Source organism: Cuculus canorus, chromosome 6, assembly GCF_017976375.1.
Source record: "Cuculus canorus isolate bCucCan1 chromosome 6, bCucCan1.pri, whole genome shotgun sequence".
In the NCBI taxonomy this organism is placed as follows: domain Eukaryota; kingdom Metazoa; phylum Chordata; class Aves; order Cuculiformes; family Cuculidae; genus Cuculus; species Cuculus canorus.
Genome location: NC_071406.1, coordinates 42349019 through 42371644, shown reverse-complemented (window position 1 = coordinate 42371644; position 22626 = coordinate 42349019). Strand labels below are relative to the sequence as shown.

The window sequence follows — 22626 nt, the reverse complement described above, 5'->3', positions numbered from 1 at the left end:
TTTGGGGGGGGATTTCATTTTTCCCTTCGATCCATAAACCATTTCAGGAGTGAGTAAGAGGGAGGGAGGGCAGTTGATGATGTTTTGCCTGGAACGGTTGTTGCTGTATTTTAGATTTCACGCTCTCCTGATGCTGATTTTGTCCCAAAACTACTAATCCCTTTTGACATAGTAAATGACCGTGGAGATGGCTGCTTGGAGAAACAAAGAGTGGAGTTCTCAGGAAGCTGAATAGCCTCAGGAGCAGTGAATAAAGTTTGAACATTATATATATATATGCCTGTATATATATTTGCATATATATATATATATTTTCCACAGTGGGAAAAAGCCTGTGAACGCAGTGCTCGGCTCTTCTGTGTTTCACCGACTGGCTTGCTGCGATTAAGCGTTTTAAAAAAATCCTCTGTAGGATTGTTTAATCCACCTGCCGTTTATTAGGTGTTTAATTAATGAATTGAAAAGCAACAGATTCAAAATCATTTGGTCTTCTGGAAAGAAGATTTGAAATCGTGTTTTTTCTTTCTCTTCCCTCAGTGATGGCAGAATGCGATCAGTAGTTTTTACTCCTGCAGCGTCAGCATTGACTGTAGCATAGGTGTTCAGCTTAGCCATGCTTGGAGTCAAGTGAAAGAATTTTTTTTTATTTCAAGCACACAAAACAACCCACTAAAATTTAGGAAATTTAAATTTAAATCATATTTTATTAAATTCTGCAGGGCTTAAATGAATATTCTTTATTACGAACCCTTTCGTTTTTCAGTAAATAACTTTGCCGCCACCTTAGCCATTACGTAAAAGAACCATCTCCAGACAAAACTGCTCACTTTCCTGATAATAATTTCGATTTTGGGCTTTTTTTTTTTTTTTCTGTAGCATAATCACTAGGGCAAAGCCATACGATTGCTTGCAATTTAGTTGTTTTCTCTCAGGGACAGCTTTACTGTGGTGGATCTGAGCGAAGGGGCTGTTTCCATCCGTGCACAAGAAAGATTCAAACCCAAGTTAGATGTGCCTGAAATGCTGCCCACAGATGGAATCTCAGAAATACATAATTTCAGAGTGGTTTATTTGCCTGAGTCTTAGATTTTGACGTGCGAGTCTTTTCTTTTTTACAATTAAAAGGATGAAATGAGGAGGGAGTGCTGAGAGGCAGGAGGGCTTTGGGCCTCCTGGGTCAATTTTTGTGGTCAAAGATACAGTTGTGATGGGCATCAAATGGAACTGGGACTGTGGCTTTGGAATACTGGTGCAATAATGGGATTGGGAGAAAGCCTGAAGCCAGAGAAGCCCTTGAAAGTTTGGGTGGGAGTTACAGGATGAAGGAAGGCGTTCGTGTCTGGATTTGAGAGTGCTCTTGTGTTTGGATGGGTTTGTGATGGTTGAGGTCCTGAAAAGCATCCTTAGCTCATTTATTCTGACCCCCTATCATCTGCACTTCTTCTCTGGCTGCCCCTGAAAGCTCACAGCTCCCGGACTGTCTTTGTCCGTCTGTCCTGGTACGGGGGAGCCAGGGAACCTTCCCCATGTTTCTTAAGACTTTGGGGGACTTGGTAGAAGTTTGCTGTGCATACACAGCACCACTAAGGATTGCTCAGAAATGAAGATGCTTGCAGGGATAACTGCTTACGGCCATGTGGTTGCCTCATCCTGCACTGGAGAAGACTCTGGACATTCTCAAAGCGGCTTCTTCTGACTATTGTCAAATACCGATTGATTTACTTTTAACCAGCAACCGCTGCTTTTTCTCTCCTAAAATTTACACAGACAGGGTTCATGGTTAACTCTCGGTGCTGCCTGTGTGCTGGCTGTTGTTCTAGAGGGATCCTTTGAACCGCTGTCACCACATGGGGTCCTTCGGCCAAGCATCACCAGCACCATCACACTGCTTGCCAGCTGTCCCTGTTCTTTGGGTGCATGCGTGCTTGAGCATCAACCGGATGAGCTGTTCCGCGGCCAACAAAACGTTCCCAATGGGTTGCTCGGTGCGGACAGACCGTGCACACAGCTCGGGGTGCAGGTTTGGGCTTGCTCTGTGACCAGCGTAGGGTGGCCCCGCACGTCAGTTGGCAGCTCCCATGGTATCATGGGCGGCAGGAAAAAAATAATCTGATGATGTTAGCAGATTTCCTTTGGTTAGAAATTAAAAAGCTCAGCAGTACTTCAAAGCTTGGGGAGGAAACAAAGCGCTCTGCCACGTGCACTTGCTTCAAAACTGCTGCTTTAGTTCGTCTTTTGTGAAGGAGGTGGTTTCTACTTAAAAATGTCTGTGGGTTTCACTGAACAGATTTTGTTGACTGTAAAGTCATCAGCAGAAACTGGGCTATTTTGTCTTCCTTATGTAATCATCTCCCTGAGGACAAAATGGTTACGGCAATCATGTCGCTTGAGGAAGAAATTAAAATTCCTTTTTTTTTTGGATTTTGTAAGAATTCAGAGAAAATGAGATCCTTTTTGCATAGGTCCCTGTGTCTGTGAGCACTGAGACTGGCAGGCAGGAGGATTGCAGGAGGCTGTTGGGTTACTGTGGCAATTAGTTGGCAAAAATTGAAGCTACAAGACTTTTTTTTTTTTTCTTTTGGACTGCATAATGTCTGAGTGCCTTGACCAGAGCTGCAGTGTGCCTGGCGTCCCTGTCTGCGCGGATCCTTCACAGGGTGGCACGTTCCTCAGCGCTGGTAATGAAAACTGCTCAATGGGTTTGACCAACACAGGATGGATCTCATTGTGTGGTAGATGTTAATACTCCAATAAAAATAATCTCTGCAGAGGGCAAAATGGCATGAACTCACACTGGTGTTGGGGCTAATACGAGTTGCTGACACCAGCAGATGTTTTGTGGCTGTTCAACATCGTTCTAGCCAAACATGTGAACTTTTATGGGTGACTTGATAGCACTTGAGCAATCTCGGCACTGAACAGACCTTTCTGCGCTCTTTCTGGTTTTTGGAGCGTCATGTAACTGCTGTGCTCAATAAAAGTGAAGTTGTTGTGTGTGTGAAGGGATTTACAGGCTCATAGTTTGGTATACGAGTAACTTCAGTTCATGTTTTAGAAAGATCACCCTACCAGTATCTGTTCCTGGGATGGGGAAACGGGCAATACTGTCATCTGTCAGTACCAGCAAGAGATGGCATTGGTCAGGTTGCCCTAAGGAAACATCCAAGATCGAAAAAAGAACATAATTTAGGAAATACAGCTCTCTATAAAGGGCCCTGGGATGGAGATTTCCAACCCTCTCTGCACCTCCTGGCTTTTCCACCTTTTCCTGCAGTTACCAGTGCCCATCCACGTGGCTGCCCCAGCGTGAGCTGGAGGCACAAGAGGGTGTTCGTCCACAAGGTCTTGTGACGGGCGTTCTTATTCAGAAAAGGTTGGGGGTGTCTGCATCGCATTTATTGAGAAGCTCCATTGCTTTGACTTTTTTCCTTGCTGTAATCTCAGTTCTGCTGTGTTTGCGCTACCAGACGAAGAAGCGACTCCTCGCTCTCTGCTCGACTTTCCATCACCTTGATGTGGGCAATGGGGTGTTTGCAACCTCCTGTGGGTGGTGAATAGAAAGTTAGTAGATTGAAGAGAGAAAACAGAAGGAAAAGGCCTTTTGCTGAGAAACCACAGGGATAGACCTCTTCTTTCGTTTAAATACTGGCTGTAACAGACAGCCGTTTGTGGATGCCAAGCAATCCATTCCGGTATTTGTAGTGAACAAACTGTCAGAGGATGGGGAACCAGAGTGTGGAGAGGCGTATTTGGGAGGGATATTTGTATACTCGAGCGTTTTGCCCTATGTGATGTCCCCAGCCTTTTATTGTGGGAAATGAGAAGTGCAGCAAGGAAAAAATAAACAGCTTTGCAGGTTCTGCTGAGGCTAAAGGAGAGATTTAGAAGGTGAACATGGAGACAAGTGCCAGAAACAGAGGCTGCCGTTGGACAAGTTTTCCAGGCAGATTTTCAGCCTTTGCCAGGTGCCGTGTTACTTTCTCCTTATCTCCTCTGTGCCCTGTGTGAAAAGCGAGATGCGATCACAAATGGGAAACAACGCACGGCAGCTGATTTCCTTGATCAAGGCTTGAGGCTGTTGATGAAGGGATTAGCAGACCTCCCTGAAAAAAGCCAGCGTGAGATTGACTTTCAAACTGTGGCGATGCAAGGTGTTCTGCCAGCCAGGAGCTCACCTTGTAAGGAAACGGGAGGTGGGCTTCGCGGGTACAAGGTTTTACAATGGTTTTATTCAAGGTGGTTGAAGTGTTGCTGCGTTTGTCCGAGAGCCGAAGTAACGTGCCTGCCATTGTTAACTTCTTGTTGCAGAACGGTAGTAATGCCCATTGCCAATGAATTTGCCCCAGATGTTGTGCTGGTGTCCTCTGGTTTCGATGCGGTGGAAGGCCATCCCACACCTCTCGGAGGATATAATCTATCAGCAAAATGTAAGTGTTGGATTTACAAAAGCGAAGATTAGAAGCCAGTGTAAATTGCTGCTGTTCTAGGAACTAAAGTAGGGGCTTTACTTTACCTTTTGGGGTGTATCTTCAAATCTTTCATTTCAATGGCAAAATTTTCAGCGTTTTTCATGGTGTTTTCATGTGTTTTGTCACTGCACCGTATGTGTTTGAATCTGGCCAAAGCCATCATTGTCTTGAAGCATTGCAGATTTCATTTTCAAGTAGAAATAATTTATGTAAGAAATAACCAAGTCATTTGTAGTCTCATCTCTGCAGAAGACAGCTGCGGAATTAGAGAGTTATGCTTTTTTCATGCAAAGTTGCAAGGAGGCAATGCCAGCTGCAAGCAGCGTACCTTGCTCTGAATGCTCTTAGAAGTCCATTTCTTTATCCAGGATACATTATTAAAAATTTGAGCTGAATATTCTTGTTCTCCGCCTTTGAAGCAATTATACGGGCCCACAAGAACCTCCTTTTTGCTTTGGATCAGTGATGTTTTGCATTGCACAGGAGATACACTGAAGCTTTTTCACCCGGCTTCGTTATGCTGTTTCGTTCAAGCCAATCGAGAAGACAGTTTTTTCTTGCAAAAGGATATTTTGATTATTTTTTAAGAGTTTGCTTCAGCCAGGAAACTTACTCTCTACTGTGAACTTCAGAACCTCATAAGGTAGCGGAACCTATAAACTTTATATAAGAATAAAATGAAATCGATTTACAAGAGAGAAGTTATTTAAGATATCCAGAAACACTTTGTAATGAGAAGCTCTTGTTTACCTGCTTGTTGAATTTCCCATGCTGTGCTACTCTCGCAAAACAGTTACGGGCTCAGCCATGAATCTTTTTATCTGGCTGTTAATTTGCCAGTTTGCGAAGGTGCTGGCAGGGGTCACTGCGAAACAAAAAGCAGGGAGCGTGGATGGAGGCTGAGATGCACCGGGTTTTCTTTTGTTTGGAGTTTTATTTTTTTTTCAGCGGGGGGAGGTTGCTTTGAGGACACGTTTTTTCAATCCTCGCAGCTTGGTTCTGTTTTGTTTAAAGGGTAGAAATGTATTGTGTGTCATATGATCAAAGTCCCGGGTGCCCCAGGAATTTTTATAGCGTATTATATATGGGAAGAAACGTCTGTTAAGAACTAGATGTCAAATATCTCTGGGGCACTGCAATGCTGCTATCGCAACTGAAAGCACCGGCAGCAATTTTACTGATTTCCCCTTGCCCTCCTCCCTCCCCCGTGACTGCTCCAACGTTGCATCTCACAAAGCAGGGCAAAAAGCCGCCTCCTTCCACCCTTTTCACTTCCTTCCAAAGGAGATACTCGCTGCTATGTTTAATTTGGGGTGCTGAGGGGTGGCAGGAAGGATGGTGGTGCCTCTCACCAGGGATAAACTCCAGCGAAGCGCTGGTAGGGGAAATCCGAATCCGTCCTGCAGCGTACACGGCTGAGCCGGTCCAGCGGGGAACCATGGCTGGAACTCTGCAGCAAGCGTATTAAAATCCAACCTGGCTTATATTATGCGTTGAGTCCTTTCAGATCCCTTGTGGTTTTTTAATATGATGTAATTCCTTTCTATAATTCTTTGATCCTTCGCCAGGAGCCCGATTCCAGCCGCAACCTTTGCCCTTCTTCTGCATTTCCTCTTTTCCCTCGTTACAGGCTTCGGGTACCTGACAAAGCAGCTGATGGGCCTGGCCGGGGGTCGCGTCGTCCTGGCCCTCGAAGGCGGCCACGACCTGACTGCCATTTGTGATGCCTCGGAAGCGTGTGTTTCTGCTTTGCTGGGAAATGAGGTACAGAGACAGGCAAAACCTGGGACTGCAACCTCAAACTCCCCTGAATCGGGACATCTCACCCTCCGAAACAGTCAATCTGCCAATGTTTTAACATTGAATTGAGTCCTTTTGACACTTGTAGATTTAAAGTGTGCTTGCTTCATTTGTGTGAAAACTACCTGTGTTTGGCAATCAGTATCGTAAGGGTTGAGATAGCTAAGAATATAATTTGGGTTTATTCTTTATCCAAATAGTTTGGGTTTGTGCTTTTTGGAAAATAACTAATTCACTGAGTTTCTTTCTGAAATCATTGTCCAAGCCTTCCTTCCTGTTTTCAGACCCCCTCTTTAGTACCGCAGCCTGTACCTGCGGCGTTGGGCAACTTCCTTGGCATTGTTTTCAATTGTATTTTTTCCTTGGTGTTATATTTTCTATCTTCTGCACATTGCTGTGTTGGAACATCTCAGCTGTGTCACAGAAGTTGGCTGGAGAGCCCAGGATGTGTGATAGCAAGATAAGAGCAAAACAGAGAAATACACCAAAGAAATCTAGGTTTTATGTTCTGAGGAGGTCAGGGTGTTTTCCTACAGAGGAAACTTTAGACACTGCAGCTTTTCTGCCTTCCTCTTTGCCCTGTTCTAATGTCAGCGGGATTGAGGAAGGGGATTCAGACTCCCCATACGTGTCCTCCTTGAAGCAGCTTGGCTCTTAGCATCCTATGTAGCTGGCGCTGAATTAGCAGCTCACCTACATTCCTTCCTGTGTGGTTGGCAATTAAAAAGTTCAGTGGTGGCATTTGACATGTCTTTGGGCTCTGGGAGTTTGGGGGCACGTACTGCAGATATATAGCAGTATGGAAATACAGAGATTTTCAGCTGTGAAATCCCAGACTGAGGCTCCCGTTCACCTGCCACGTCTCTACCTTTGCATACACTTCTGCTCAAGAGGCGTAGTTCTTTATAAATTCATGGGCTTTTGAGTATGAGCGACCGGTTTGTTTGTGTCAAGCCTCTCTTCTTTTGGTTCATTCCTCTTTTTCGGGCACCTGTTCTCCCCATGGAGGTTGACCACTGTCCAAACGATTGAGTCTTGAATGGACGCAGTAGAGCGCAAAAGTGCCTTACATTAATTTTCCTCCTCAGTCGGAGAAGCAGGTACTTGCTCAGCCCGTTCCCCTGGCCGTGGTTCCCACTCAGTAAGTGCTGGGGGGGTCCTGGTAGAGCAGGAGCTCTGGAGATGTTCAAAACAATCACTGTGGGTTGATAGCATGAACTGAAAAAGCAGTATGGTGTCATTCCTTAGGCTACTTAGAGCTTAAAATGTCAGCCTCGGGGGAAAGCAACCACACCAGTTTGAAACTGGGGGTGGCTGTGAAACCTCAGGCAGAATTAATGGCTTGGCTGCCTCTTTAATTAAGAGAATATCCTCAGTACCTTGTGGAAACAAGCAAATCTCAAAAAGCCACAGTAAGAGCAACAGGACACAAGAGGGCTGCTTAGGTGACCTCTGAAGCAGTGGTCTTTTCCACAAGACGTCAACCTGCCTGTCAGGTGGTGAAAGATAGAGGTTCCTCCTAAAGCTTTCACGTGCCTTGGAGAGCACAGACAGAGTCTTTGCTGAAGAACCCCTTGGGGCAGGAGCTGAGGGAGGACATGTGCTCAACACCTGAAGGTGCAGCACCACAGAGAGGAGAAGTCCATCAAGATTTCAGCTCTGGGTCTGCCTCCGGTGGGAGCTGTGACTGATGGGGAGGGCGGTGAGCCCCCATGAGCAGACTTGCTCTGACTCGCAGTTGCAGTCAGTGACCATCAGCCGTTCTCAGGTCTGAGAGGTTGGAGCAAGGGTCTGTGTGGAGATGCAAATCATCTACGTTTAACTGCCTGCCTTTTGTGGAAGTGCTCTATCTTGTAGTATCCACACTCCACATGAAAGATGACAGTACCCGGGGAAACCTCACTAACCGAGAGATAAAGCAGCTGGGATTCATCAAAAGCATCTGCTTCGATCATCCAGCGTCCCATCTGCAAGCACCCAGAGAGCATCCGCTCCTTGTGCTTGGCCAGGCAGTTCTGATAAGGCTCTCGGCATGGGTAACTGATCCAACTTGCCAGCCTGTTGGATCAGTTACAGCTCCTACATCAGCATGGAAGCCACAGAGTTGTCTTTAAGCTGATGTCTGGTGGCACCGTTGTCACCACAGACCATTCCTCTGGCTCCATCCACCTCTGGGTGCAGGTGGCTCTGGTGGCAGGATGCACTTTGAAGTGGAGACAGAGGAAATTACATATCAAGGATTTCATTCCTCTTGCTTAACGTGCTCCTACGATACAGGCAGGCGACTGCAATGTGGTGTGAGGATCTGTGTATAATAAATAAGCACTTGATCCGAGCCATGAATGTGTTTGGAAGTGTGAGCCTTTGGGGAGATCTCAGCACTCACAATAGTTTGGGTGTTGTCAACTACCTGAGTGGTTTCATTTAGCAGAGTAAATACTGATCCTTAAAGGTAAAATAACCCCCCCCTTTTTTTTTCTTTAAAAATCGCTGAACTGGGACTGTTAGACAGCATTTTAAAATGCTTAAAGATGGACCTGTTCTCACTTCTCCTAGGTGGGCTGTAAGACTGCGCAGATACCATGATAATGTTCTCCGACTCGCACATCAAAAAGCAGGAAACCCGAGTTTTATCAAGGTCTTTTATAAAATCTTTTTAATGCAAGGAAGTTGGAAGGGACGGCTGTTGCTTTGTGCCGCGGCCCTTTGATGAGGGTTGATATACAGCGTGTTAGGCGAGTCTGCGTGCGTGCGCACGGGCCGCCAGCTGCGGCTGGCGATGGGCTGCGGGGAGCTTTGCTGGCGAAGAGCGGTGCCGGAGCTACACAGGGAAATGGTAGGAAATGAGGGGAACGGGGCCAGTCCCCAAAGCGCCTGCGTTCACTGGCGGAGATCAAAACTCCTGCTTCGGAAAAAAGCGTTATGCAAAGGCAAGAGCTGTCTTGTTCCCAACTGTCCAGGAAATTAAAACAGAGCTTTAGCTTTGCAGCAGAATATTTTAAAGTGAAATGAGTTAGCGCTGGGTGAGGCTGCTTGAAAATGTATGTACGTTGCTTTAGTTACAAATTCAGTTGTGCAGAACTAACACGACTGCAGATGGAAAACCGAAGGCAGGCGTGATGCAGGGAAGATCTGATGGCGATACTTCAGAGCAGTTAGCCACCATTCCTTCCCTGTTATTTAAAGCAGTCCCTGACAGCACTGGCGGGCAGGGGAGGTATCAGCTGTGCAGAGCTGCTCACGCCATCGCGGGCATCACCAGCCCTTCAGACCAACTTCTGCCCCGTGGCAAATGCTGGTGGCAAACTGACCATTCCCGAGGAGTGATGCTGCTGTTTAAGAGCTTCAGTGGCATTCGCTGCCCCAGGCGAGGACCTGTGCCTCCAGCGGGGTGTGCCGAGAGGTGCTGAGGTGCGTGGTTCTGGAGCTCAGCAGCGCTCGCAGTGCAGTCTGTCGCTGCTACAAATGCTTTGTCATTTTTCATGCAGGAGTAGCAGAGGTGTGTCCAGTGTCAGGCTCTGGACATCCAAAATAAACACGAAGGTGATAATAAGCAGTTGCTTTAAAACCTTTGCCTGATGCCCAGAGGTATTTCCTTCCTTTTCCAGGAGAGAGGTGGGCCAGGCGGTTTTCTGTGAGGGTTATTTCAGGAGGAGGAGTGTGCAATGGAAATGATTCATCTGCAAAATAGCACACGTGGGGCCAGGCTGCCTGCTTGTGTGTGCTTTATATCAGCATCAACCGAGAGGCGTTAGAAAGCTCATACTTACAGATTTGTCCAAGAATTGCTTTTGCCTTTGCTTAATGTCATACAGAAGCCACTTCGGGCCAGAATTATTTTGTGAGTGGAGGGTTTATAAAAAGTGCAATCCGTGATTATTAATTCTGGAACAGAGCAATTCCTCGTCCTCGTGAAGTATCTATCAAATGGCTGCCATGTGGCTGCAAGAGCAGATCTCTTGGCTGGGGCTTTTCTTGGTTTCAAACAGAAGTTGCAGTTATACTTTGCCATAGATTTTAATTTATTTTCCTAAACTATTAAACCGTGGCTGCTTCTTTGCTGGGGGGGTGTCCCTGGATGAGACTTGACCAGGAAAACAGTTAACAGCAGTGGACATCTCTTGTTTTGGACCTCGGAGGTCTATGATGAGTTCCCTTTCTTTATGGAGCACCTCGGGGCAGAAGGGGCATGGTGTCAGGCGAGAGGAAAATACCCTCTAGAAAACAGAAGGAAAAGCTATCAAGCAAGAGGGCATTTCTGTAAGTGTCCTTGTTCTCTCGTTCTCACACGCCTGCCCCACTGCTGGAGCGCTCACGTACCTCTACAATGAAATGGGGAAGGCGATGCCCTTCGTTGCCGAAGGGAGATGCGGAGTTCTGTCCATGCCAACATCCGCGTCACCGTTCAAAGGTGAACTGGATGCCCTGGTAGTTTTTTTGTCTGCAAGCGAAAGGGGAGCTCTGTCCTGGGTGGTAGAAGAGCTTACAGCTGAAAACAGGTGATGTGCCCATAGCTTGGACGTTGCTTTTCTGTGTAGCAAGTCGAGGTCTGCAGAAGCTTTTTGCTCTTGAGAGCTGAGGAACGATTTTATTTCTGTATTTAAAACAGCTGTGCTGATCAAAGCATGGTTGCAGTGGTCTGTTACCGCTCGCAGCCCCACTGCTCGGTCACCAGAGGCTTCTGCTCCCTGACTGACGAGCTGGGATCTCTGCGGTCGAACAGATGTAGCTCCAGTGGCAAAACCACCTCCTTGCCAGGACAGCTTATTTCACACCCACAGGCTGGCAGAGGCTGTCCTGGAGGCAGCGTGGGTTTGCTGGTAGGGACTGCATCCTCTTGGCCACTTCAGTCCCACAAGGCAATTCCATCAGCTTCATATGGGTTTCATATACAGGCTTTGAGAGGCAGATCTGCAGCGCAGGGCTTTGCTCGGGTGTAACTGGAGATGAACCTGGAGGGAGAACTGGAGAATGACTTGGAGAATCTTCTGTAGAGTGGCATCTCCCAAATCATCTCTCTCGAGCAAAACGAAGATAATCTTATTGCATAAATTGTTGCATTGTCCCTCGTTGCATAAATTATAAGTGCTTTGATTTATTTCTTTTTAACAGCTGGTAACAGAGGCAGCCCTGCTTCTTGGAGAGTGGGATGTCTGTTAGAGCAAACCAGAGATTGTCTACGTGCTGTTTGCATTGACAGCACAAAAGCAGCCAAGCCCAGGAAGACACCTCCTTGTTACATGCGTTCACACTGAGCATTTTTGGGGAGGCTTTCTGTGTCACCTTTCAGCTTCAAATCTCAATACCAGCAGTGTGTTCTTATTGCCACCTTTTTGTAGAAAGAGCGAAGGAAAGAAGCCAGCAGCGAAAAGCATAAGCTTTAGTACCCAATTATGAGCTTTGCCAGTAACTTGAAGGTGATGTTTTTAAAGACGAACACGCAGATTTAATGCTCTCTGCCCTGGCACGCCTTGCCTGGCAGCTGCTAAGAGGCAGTGATGGTGGCTGAAGTTATAGTCGTGCCGAGTGTGACTTTAAAGCAGTGTTTTGCATTTTCTCTGTACCAAAATTAGGCCATTTCCTCTTAGGGTACAGACTTTTTTCAGTGAAGAGTTAATAAATGCACTGGCTTAGGTGTTTAGAAGAATTAAAACCCCAGCCTTTTTATTTCTTTAGAGGAAAACCAGAAGCATGGCTGGTTAATGTCTTTATTATTTGTACATTTTTCTGTTTTAATAGTGAAAACTTTGCAAAAAGTTACATCCAAGAAACATTTTGTAGTGATCCATTGTAAAAGCAGCCTTGTTTTTCTGGTTCCTGCAATAGTGCCTCCATAGAGTCCACAGCAGCGGCTGCAGCAGGTTCTTCAGGAACAGCCCCGATGGACCTGCAGCCTTTTGTGTGTGGAAGGTGGTCGGGGTGGAGGCGCCTGTGCTGAGCAGCACGAGAGCACTTAGAAAGTCTGTGTATTTTGGATATTTAACTAAAGGCAGATAATGGGAACCAGGGGAGTGGAGGCTTGATACGGCAGAGCCATTTGCTAAGTCTCGCTTAATGCCTGTTCTCTAACTTGAGATAACGTTTCTTTGGTGTTCCCCTCTCGTTCCAGCTTGACCCTCTTCCAGAAAAGGTTTTCCAACAAAGAGCAAATGCTAATGCAGTGCATTCAATGGAGAAAGTAATCGAGATACACAGTGAGTATAGCCCCATTCGGTCTGCTGGTTCCCTTTGGGTTGCCCTGTGGGACACCCATTTGACTCCTCCATCATCCTGGCAACTCCATGTTCCTTCCCTTGTCCTAGTTTACGGGTGGCTACCACACGGTGAATTCGATTTGTGCAGCCACGCAAGTGCTGCTTGTACTGCATGTGTGGTGGTGGATCGGATGACGCATGGGGAGCACTTGATGCACGGAGAGGCTTTATCACTTGAGGAGGAATTACTATCAAAACCAAAAAAGTCTCCTTAAAGAACCATCTGTCCTGCACTCTTACCTCTTCAAAAGCAGTTCACGTATCTCTGACTGACATAAAAGTCTCCTTTGGTGGTGGTGCCGCCCATTGATTAAGAATGGATAGGCATGAAAGTAAAATGAGTATTGCATAAAGTCGCTCATGTTTTAGGTTTGTTTAGCTGAGGGGGTTCAAGTCAGTGTAGGTGACGCTCTCCAGGGAACATTCTTGAGGGAGGGAGTGAAAGAGCCCGAGTTACATGGGAATCTCACCGCTGCGCCTTGACATCTTCCCACTTCACACATTTGTGGTCTAAAACTGGAGGGGGCCAGTTTCCCTTACAAAAGGTGAAAATGGAGCTTGAAAGACCCCAAACATTTTTCTTTCTTTTTTTTTTTTCCCCCTGAACAAAGCCTAGTGGCTTTAGAAATTTGAATTCCATTTCCACAAGCTGCTCTGCAGAGTGAGTGCTCAGCACCCGTCAGACACCTTGAGCCAGCCAATGATTTTAATTGGTTTGTTCCTTAAAATGAGTGGAGCAAATGAAAAGGGACTCTGAGTAAGGCCCTCAGACCTGCTGCCCAGCTCAGGAGAAGCAAAGATGTTTGGAAACAAGTCCCTCCTCCCCATCTTCTGGCCTCACTATGCAGATTCTTGCTTTCAGGCTTTGCTGTGGCTTCTTGGCTACCAGAAAATTTGACGTGTCCTGCCTGGGGGCTAAGAGACCATCTTTATTCTCTCCTTCTTACACTTTCTCTGTGCTCTTTCCATTGAAAAACAGTGGCAAACTGCTGACATGAAAAAATACAACTTAGAATTATTTAGTCTTAGGTGCTTTGCCTACAGAAAGAACGTGACAGTTGGCAACTGAGTGCAGATGTCCAGTCCAAATTTGGACTGCGTCTCTCATTCTTGCCTATTTTTCCTTAGGTCTAAAAGTTTCTGAGAGTTTTGAAGTGAAGAAGGAAATGTTGATATTTTTTCAGTGCCTGTGTGCCTCCTTTCGCCAAGGCAGAGGTGTGCTGCACACCTCTGTGGAGCCTGGATCCTCACTTCTTGTGCATTTGTCCTTTTACAAGTCTAGTTGCCACCTTCCACCTTTCTTCTCTGCCAAGGGAGAAGAGCGTCTTTCGTTGCCACATGGCGATTCAGCCCCGGTTGGATGCTCTTGGTGTCCTTAAGGGATGTGCAGGTGCATCCTTATCAATGTTCTCAATACCTTGTGGATTTAAAACCCAGCTTTTCCAGACACAGCAGCATTGCAGCGCCATCTGTTAGTAACGTTACGTGGCATATAGCTCGCAGGGGTCTCTCTGGCCTCACCTCGCAAGCTGGAGCTCCCTTGGCACACATTCCTCGGAACCCTTGTGCACCTGCAGCTTCCTCCTCGGGATAGTCCCTCTGCCAAGGGAGGGAGAACAGATCAAGGTTGTGTGTTGTATAGGTGTGATGAGTCTTCCTCAGGCAGGTCTCAGCCTCCTGTTGGGCCTGGGAAAGCGGGAGGGCGGTGCTGGACCCACCAGGGTGTCGGTGCCCTAACCGCCTCTTCTCTCCCCAGGCAAATATTGGCATTCACTCCAGCGTTACGCCTCCACGGTGGGGTACTCCCTGGTTGAGGCACAGAAGTGCGAGAACGAGGAGGCGGAGACAGTAACAGCCATGGCATCTCTGTCAGTGGGCGTGAAGCCAGCTGAGAAGAGGTGAGCTGCTTTCCTTCCTCTTTGTCATCACATCTCAGAGTGTGCATAGGCAGGAGGGGAGCCATAGTGGGCGCCCCTCTCAGTTAATCCTTTCCTTTTAACCGCTGCACGTGCATTCTCTGCATCTCCTGCCCTCTGTGGGTTCTCTGATGACCTTCTGAGATGCAGATGCCACGAACCCTGTGTGTGACCTTAGCATGGTGCACACACCTCTGCTCCAACCAGAGCTGAACCTCATTTTGGACCATGAGTTGCACAATGAGAGAAGGTTTTCTAAAATCCCTTCTTGGTGGCAAGTTTCAATTCCAGATGAGGCAGCTGAGTACAACTGCCGGGGCAGGAAGGTGGTGAGAATGTAAGGCACGAGACTTAGCACCACAGATTGTCCGACTCTGTCATGCTCAACCTTCTTTTCTCTCCCTCTCCCTCCCTCCTATGAAATCGCCCAGACCCGATGATGAACCCATGGAAGAAGAACCTCCCCTGTAGCATTCGCCTTTGAGCTGGAGTTCTCCTGTTTGTTCGTCTTCGTCTTGAAGCTCTGCCAAGAAGCTTTCTCTTGTTACTCCTGCGTCCTGTCGGTGATTTTTTCCAGAATATGGAAGGACAACCAGGTGTAAAACAAAGCAACCGAAAAAATCTCTCCGTATCTATACGCGTCTACAGTATGTATTTGCCGAAACAGAAAAATGCCGGTGAAGAGCAGCAAAGGACTGACACGCTGGGCGCTCTTCCCCTGGTCCTCACTGGGAGCAGAAAGGGGAATGAAGCCTGTCAAGTCTTTGGCAGAGTTGCCAAAAAAAAAAATCAAATATTCAACGACACATACAGAAATAAACCTTAACGTAAAACTGGTGCTTACAATTTGATTACCCACAATTCAGCAATCTCCGCTTGAACCACTCGACCCATCTTGTAGTTTCATTTCTTGGATTTTTTAAATGACTCTTGCCTGCCTGTGAGTCAACGGCATTCGTGTCGGAACCAGAACAATGGGAGATGGTGTATTTTTAACGGGGAGGGACAGGGAATGAGGGACTCGTCTTAGATCTAAAGGAAAGGGAAAGAGAAGAGGGGAAACGGTAGCCCAGATGGAGTCGGCTTTATTGTCTCCAAAGCCATCTGAAGATGAGTTTGTGCCTTTTTTTTTAATTGATGGATTTGGTGCAGCTGGATTTTCTGAAGTTTGAGGAACAATGCCTTAAGTAAAAAAAAAAAAAAAAAACAAAAAAAAAAAACACAAAAAAAAAACACACACACAAAAAAAAAAACAAAAAACCCACAAAGAACAGAGCAGTTCGTGAATATTTTTCCTCTGGTTGGGAAAGCCAAAAACTGCCGTCAGGAAGGAAGACTTTTTGGCTTGTGCTGGCATGATGGTGGGAAGCAGGCATCAGCTGAACAGAGCGTCTCCAAAAACTGTCGACAAGTTTGGATTTGTTTTGTTTTCTTTCATTGCTGTTTCAAAAAAAAAAAAAGAAAAAAAAAGGAGAAAAAAAAAAAATTAAGGTAGTTGCCAAGACAGTGGCAAATACTGTTGGGTCTTTGAAATTCAACCATTTTTAAAAACAAATTTTCAAATGTTTTCTCTCTCTTCTACATTATCTAGTAATTGAGCTTATCAATTTGGTTGTTGAAGCATGTATTAGACACAAACGCAGGTTTAAGACTGGAATGCTTTTTATTAAAAGCAACTAGCATGAGATATTGCTTAAATTGTTAGGTATAAATATATATATGTGTATAATGTATATTCCAAATGTATTCCAAGCTTAGAAACCGGATTCCTATGAATTATTGATAAAAATATTTATGATGCATTTATAGAAAAATATATGTAATAAATGCATACTCTAACAGTAGCCATTGGGAGCTCCCTAGGGACAGATTTGTGAATTGGAACAGACGAGGTGCTTTTGGAAAAGGATCCAGGTTGAAACTCGAGGACTTTCAGATGACAGGTTGGAAAGCTTTTCAGAAAGCCAACACATTAGCCACTAGGCAACTACCCTAAACATTTGTATTTTAATTTAAGGTTTTTAGTTGTGATCCTTTTCTAACAAAGAGAAATGAGTTTTTTATAGCAAAGACTATGAATTTGCTGTTAATTTTTATATCGATATTTCACAAAACCCTAAAGAAGCCTTGTTTGTGTGACTCTGACATTTATTTTCTATTTGGCAGGTTTCGTTTCCAAACGGCAATAGCGTCTAAACCTTTCTTCCTCCCACTTCTCTGGCTTGTACATTATTTTCCTTTAATTTTCACTTTATTTTGTCCTTTTTTTTTTTTTTAAGTCTTTCTGTACAGTGAGCAGCTTTCTGCAGGTGTAAGGAACTGTGGCAGACTGTCAGAGTTTATTTTTCCGAACGGGTGTGTTTTATCAAGGAGGTAGGGAACGCGATGGGCTCTTTTGTATAATGATACCACCGACTGTATATTTCCTCGGTTCTGTTATAGTAGCTATGTAAAGAAAATAAGGAGTTTTCTTACCTTTGACATAGTAGTATTCCAGTGGGCGATGTCTTTGTCCTCCGTGCGGATCGGAGCGAGGAGCGCAGGCGGCGGCAGGAGCTGCCCGCGTTGGGAAGGCTTTGTCGGACACTCATGGAACGGCTGGCATTTTTCTCTCTGCCGGACAGACAGACACGCACGCACGCCTTCTCACCTCTTCTTGCTCTCGCTCTTTCTCTCCTCTTTTTCTTCCCGTCGCTGGTAGGGTCAGAGGACTTTTCCCGAAGGAATTTTTTTCCCCCTCAAGGAGGCCGCTTGCCCGGCGCCAGCCGGACCTTCAGCTCGGGCGGCGGTGGGAGAAACACCAAACCTTCTGCCAAGGGTTTGAGCAGCTTGGAGGAGGATGGATTGACCCGCGTGCCTTCTCACAGCAGTGTAGGAGAGCACACGCCCCTCGTCCGAACCACCAAGGGTAGCTGTTTTATTTTTAATTATTATTTTTTCGGTTACGATGATGAGCAACAGGGCCACTTCCAGTAACTTATTGTTTTCCAGTTCTCGAAGCGGCCGTTTTCATTCCATTCAGGACTCACTCACAGGAGGGATTTGAAGCATACTCATACGTGTGAGCAAACACAAGAGGCTTTTGTTTTGTTCTTCAGTTTGTAACGCAATTCAAAACCCAGACACTACTGTATTTGAGTTTTGCAAACCCGAGTGCGTGTTAAAATTACGAATAGCTTTGGTCGCACAGGACCGTCCTCAGCATATTCTAAAAATACTCTTCCTGTGTGAAAACACAGCGTACCTGGAGGCGTTGTGGTTTGGTTTGGGTTTTTACACTGACCACTTTGCTGCTGTGATCTAAAATGAACCTGGCTGCCCAATCTGCTGAATGACTTTAACTTTTCCTTTCGCCGTGCGCGCGCTGTGGGCAGTAACCGCCTTCACGCGACCGTTTCTGTTCTCAGCTCCTCCCTGGCGGGTTCTCCTCTTTCTCCTCTCGGTTATGGCAAAGCTTCCTATTCCATTTTTGTCCTCCTGGGAGCCGCCGGCTGGCCACGCTGAGCCGAAGGACCTTCTCAGGTTGCTGCCTCCATTTCACATCGCTTTGCTCACCTTTTTTGCCAGGGACGGAAGGATTTTTCCCGAGCCATGGGAGCTCATCTCCCCGAACTCCCAACGATGTGGATTCCTTTCACAGCAGTGCCCACTGCCCAGGCGGGGTCGGGATGCTCTCCGGGGCCCGTGCGGGCACGGAGACGGGGGAAGGAGCCCTCGTTTTGAGGCTCCCTGGAGGTTTTTTTTCACCTTTTGAGCCGTTAGCTTCTTCATTTCAGATGACTTTGCCGTAGGGCGGGAGGCCGGGATGCTCCTGCATCCCAGCGCAGTGCTGCCCAGGGCATCCTTCGGACCTGCTTGGAAAGAAAGGAGCATCTTTAAATCCTCTTTGCAGAGAAGCGAGGCCCGGTTTGCAGTGCACAAGTAGCCATTGGGGTTTTTTTTGTTGGTGTTTTTTTTAGTTTCCTTTCGATACAAAACATTCCTTTTTTTATTAGTCACAGTCGTGTATTCATTCCATTCTTCCTTTTGTAAACTTTTTTGGGCCCACGTCTTTTATGGGCATTGATATATATAAATATATATATAAATATATATGAATATATTTTTTTAAGTTTCCTACACCTTGAGGTTGCATGGTCTGTAAGGTTGGCATGTCTTTATATTGTATACAGATTTTGCACGCCAAACTTGGCAGCTTTGAAAATGAAAAAAAAAGAAAAAAAACAAAAAACAGTTGTGGTTTTGGTTTTTTGGGGGTTGGTTTTGTTTTTGGTTTTTTCTTCTCGTGGCATTTGCGGAGATTAAAGGTTGGGACGTTGTTGTCACACACACACACGCGCGCGTGCGCACGCGCGCACCCACACAGCTACACACAAAGGAAGGAGAGTGGGAACATTTTTCTTTGCGTCTTACTGAACTTAGTAAGAAATTGTGCTTTTTATTGTTAAAAAGAAAGAGTAAATAAAAAGGACTACTTTAACATTGCTCATTTTAAGAAAAAGAAGAAAAAAATAGACGTTTATCTAGCACTTGTGACTTACCAATAATAGAGTTTATTGTATTTATGTGGAAACAGTGTTTTTAGGGAAACTACGCAGAACACACAAAGTAAACTGCCTGTGTCAATATTTTTTTTCCTTTTAATTTGGTTGGTATTTTATTTTGGTTTCTCGACTGGGTGGGGAGGTTGGATGCGACCCTTTGTCACCACACGTAGTCATTAATTCTAAGGAGGTGAATGGCGAGGACTTTAAAGAGTTAACTCTTCAGCACAGCTGCGTTAACTGTTTTTAAAATTACTTTTACATGATGTATTATTGCTAGGTTTCACTTTAAACAGTCGTGTACTGTGCAGCACTGTGGTTTAAAACGAGACTTTACATCGAAAGGAAAACATGTTTCTTCATTGTCACGAAGTTGAGCTCGTTCTCAGCTCATCTTCACTTTTGTCTTTGATATTGATGAAAAAGTATCCTATTGAAAGAAAATAAATTAACACTTTTCTGTGCTCCATAGTGGAGGCGCTATTTTCCAATTTATGAGGATGACAAACTTATATATATAATATATATATAAAAGTGGGGGGGAAGGGGTTGAGACATTATTCACCCAAGAGCTTATTACAGATATGTAGTATCAAAAAGTTGTAACTATATTATATTCTACTTTATACCTATACATGCTCAGTATGACGTCACCATTGGTAGCAGCTACCGGTTTACGCTGTAATTTAGACACAATTTCACTCTTACTGTATGGACCCTACTTTAAGTGATGGTAGCATTCTTTGTGCTAAGTTTTCTGATGGTCCTTTCTTTCACTTGGTGGAGTTGGAATATTTTTCTCATTCTTGTTTTTGTTTGGGGTTTTTGTTTGGTTTTTTTTCCTCTTTTCTTTTCTCTCTCTCTCTCTTTTTTTTTTTACTGGCCAATGGTGTCTTTCTCTGACAGTACCAACTTCGATTTCAACTTTATTAGGAGTCCAGTATTTTGTACCACATTATGACAACTTGTTATTCTTGTGGTGTAAATAAAAAGAAAAAGTTAATTATAGTACCACCTTGGTTTCTGTTGCTGACCTTCTTTTCATCTGGTGCCTTCGATGTGATGTCACAGAATCATAGAATAGTAGAATGGTTTGGGCTGGAAAGGACCTCAAAGCCCATCCAGCTCCACCCCCTGCCCTGGCAGGGACACCTCCCACTGGATCAGGGGCTCCAAGCCCCATCCAACCTGGCCTGGAACCCCTCCAGGGATGGAGCAGCCCCCACTGCTCTGGGCAACCTGGGCCAGGGCCTCCCCACCTTTGAGATGGAGAATTCTCTCCCAGTATCTCATCTCAATCTCCCCTCTTTCAGCTTAAAACCATTCCCTCGTCCTGTCCCTGCCCTCCCTGATGAAAAGCTCCTTCACAGCCTTCCTGTAGCTCCTTTAGCACTGGAAGCTGCTCTTAAGGTCTCCCTGGAGCCTTCTCCAGGCTGAACAACCCCAACTCTCAGCCTGTCCTCGTACGGGAGGTGCTCCGGACCTTGGATTATCTTTGTGGCCCTAATTCATCATGTTTTTCATCACATTTCATCTGCTTTAAGCAAAACGTTTTCTTGATGTCATGGAAGGGGCTTACGGTGCCAAAGCAGCTTTTTGGTCAGAAGGTGCCCTTGCGTATGTCTGGGTGTCCGTGGTAGGAAAACTGTTGATCTGCATACCTTCCCTGCCGCTCCCCAACGTGTGTTTGACAAGTGTTTGCCTGCAGAACAGAAAAAGATCAGCTCCCGGTCTCCCACTGAAATTGGATTTCCAGCAGGAAGTCCGTGAGAGCAGCTGAATTCCCCCCAAAATCTGGCACCACGGGAAAACCAGGAATATGAATGGGAAGGCCTGATTTAGTGTCGGGGTCTGTTCTGCCTCAGGCAGTTCTCGGTGCTTTACTCTGCTGCAGCCTCAGCCCTCGGAAGAGTCCAGGTGGGTCCGGACCTGCCCGCTCTCCGTCTGGTTCCGTAGGGATCCGGGTGCGAGAGCCCCAGAGTCCTCGTTGCCGTTCCACGTGGTGCCGGTATCGGCAGGGCTGTGGCATGTCCCCCCTCCAGCAGACGTCCTGCACCGCCACAGTAAGTCCCGTTTCCATTCCTGATTGTCCGGCTCTGCTCTGCCCTCTTTGCAGGCTGGGGGGGAAGCTCAAACCCACAGATCGTATCTATGCCCCATTGCAGCAGATCCTCCACACCTGCCCGCATCGTCCATGGCTCAGGACAGGTTCTCAGTGTTGCCCTCAAGTTCATGTGGGTTAAGCAGCTTTTTCTCATCCAGATACGGTTTCCCTCTGTTCAGCTTCCGTATCATCCCTGGATGCCACTGAACCATCTACAATCAAGCTTTTCTATTTTTGTCACAGAATCATAGAGTGGTTTGGGTTGGAAGAGACCTTAAAGCCCATCCAGTTCCAACCCTCCCCCCCAGGGACACCTCCCACTGGATCAGGTTGCTCCAAGCCCCATCCAACCTGGCCTGGAACTACTCTACAAAGGGGGTATCCACAACTTCTCTGGGCAACCCGTGCAAGCGTCTCACCACCCTGATTGTGAAAAAATCCTTCCTAATGTCTGATCTAAATATCCCCCCTTCCAATTTAAAGCCATGTCAACTGGAAGTGTTCTCTGGTCTCTTATCACGAGGCGACCAGCGGCTACACTGCAGTTCAGATCTCCTGCCTGGATGCAGAGGGCAAGTCCTTCAAGCACCCATTTAAGCCAAGGGTTGTGTACCTCTGCAGAGTGGATTTGCCCATTGTATGGGATCTGCTGCAGAGCAACTCTGGCGTGAAAGGGAACAATCCCGGTGCTCAGTATCCCAGCCTGTGATTAGTTCAGGAAGCAGATAAGAGGAGTCACAGATAGTTTAGAGACCTGACCTGATCATGGCTTTTATGCTATTGGCAAACCGAAGCAATTAGCCAAGGAGAAAATCACCTTTCCTTCTACGGGTCTGGATGCTCTGTCCTTGCTCCTTGCTCCAGAAGAGCCTTCCATGCTCAGGGATCTTCTTCATGGACATCATGTCAGCCCATCTGCTTGGCAGGGTGGTGCAAGGAGCTAGAGAGTCTGCTGGGCTCTACGGACTGAAGGTGGGAATAGCAGGTTGGTGTTTATTGTCTCTGCAGGGCACCTGATGGAAGGTGTACGGGAGAGCACCCAGGAGAAACTGGTGATGGTGGGACCGCACGTGCTGGCTGCCATCCTTTGTGTCACCCACCAAGGGGCTCCGAGAGGCTGAGACCCCCGGGCAGGGTGGTTAGGATGAAGATGCAAACCTGCAATGGGTCTGTGGTGCACACGGGCAAAGCTGTCGGGATGCACGCGCCTCGCTGGGAAAGAGGCAAAGTTGCTCATGGCCAAAGCCCACCTCAGCCATTGCACTCAAAGATGGTAAGAAGACCAGGACAGTGACCCCCTGCGATGTCCTGCTCCCAGGCGAGGGCAGTGCGTGAGCCCTGGTGCCTGCCCATGGCGGCAGTAGTGGCACAACCCTGCGGGACAGCGAGCGTGGCCTGTTGCTCCAGCTGTCCTCTGAGAAGATCTGAGCAGGCAAAGCCTGCATTTAGAGGCAGGGTGGTGGCCCTGGGACAGGGGGGACGAAGGGGTGATCGCTGCCTGTAACATGTGCCAGCACAGTCGGGAGGGTGGGTGCACCT

The 22626-nt window shown here is 46.5% G+C and overlaps 1 protein-coding gene and 1 pseudogene across 10 annotated transcripts in view; both read left to right on the top strand.

Moving 5' to 3' along the window:
* HDAC4 (histone deacetylase 4) overlaps positions 1-15633 on the top strand; it is a 257352-nt gene extending 241719 nt beyond the window's left edge. For 5 of the 10 annotated variants that reach the window (XM_054069691.1, XM_054069685.1, XM_054069689.1 and 2 more), the window contains exons 22-26: positions 4309-4427; positions 6100-6233; positions 12379-12463; positions 14280-14421; positions 14871-15632. In XM_054069691.1, coding sequence (XP_053925666.1) covers positions 4309-4427; positions 6100-6233; positions 12379-12463; positions 14280-14421; positions 14871-14910 — 520 coding nt within the window. In that variant the 3' untranslated portion in view covers positions 14911-15632. Of the gene's footprint in view, positions 1-4308; positions 4428-6099; positions 6234-12378; positions 12464-14279; positions 14422-14870 lie in introns of all 10 variants that reach the window. The other 5 variants (XM_054069692.1, XM_054069693.1, XM_054069690.1 and 2 more) reach the window with 2 other exon arrangements.
* Positions 15634-18560: 2927 nt separating this feature from the next.
* LOC104056944 (uncharacterized) lies at positions 18561-22208 on the top strand (annotated as a pseudogene).
* Positions 22209-22626: the final 418 nt, after the last annotated feature.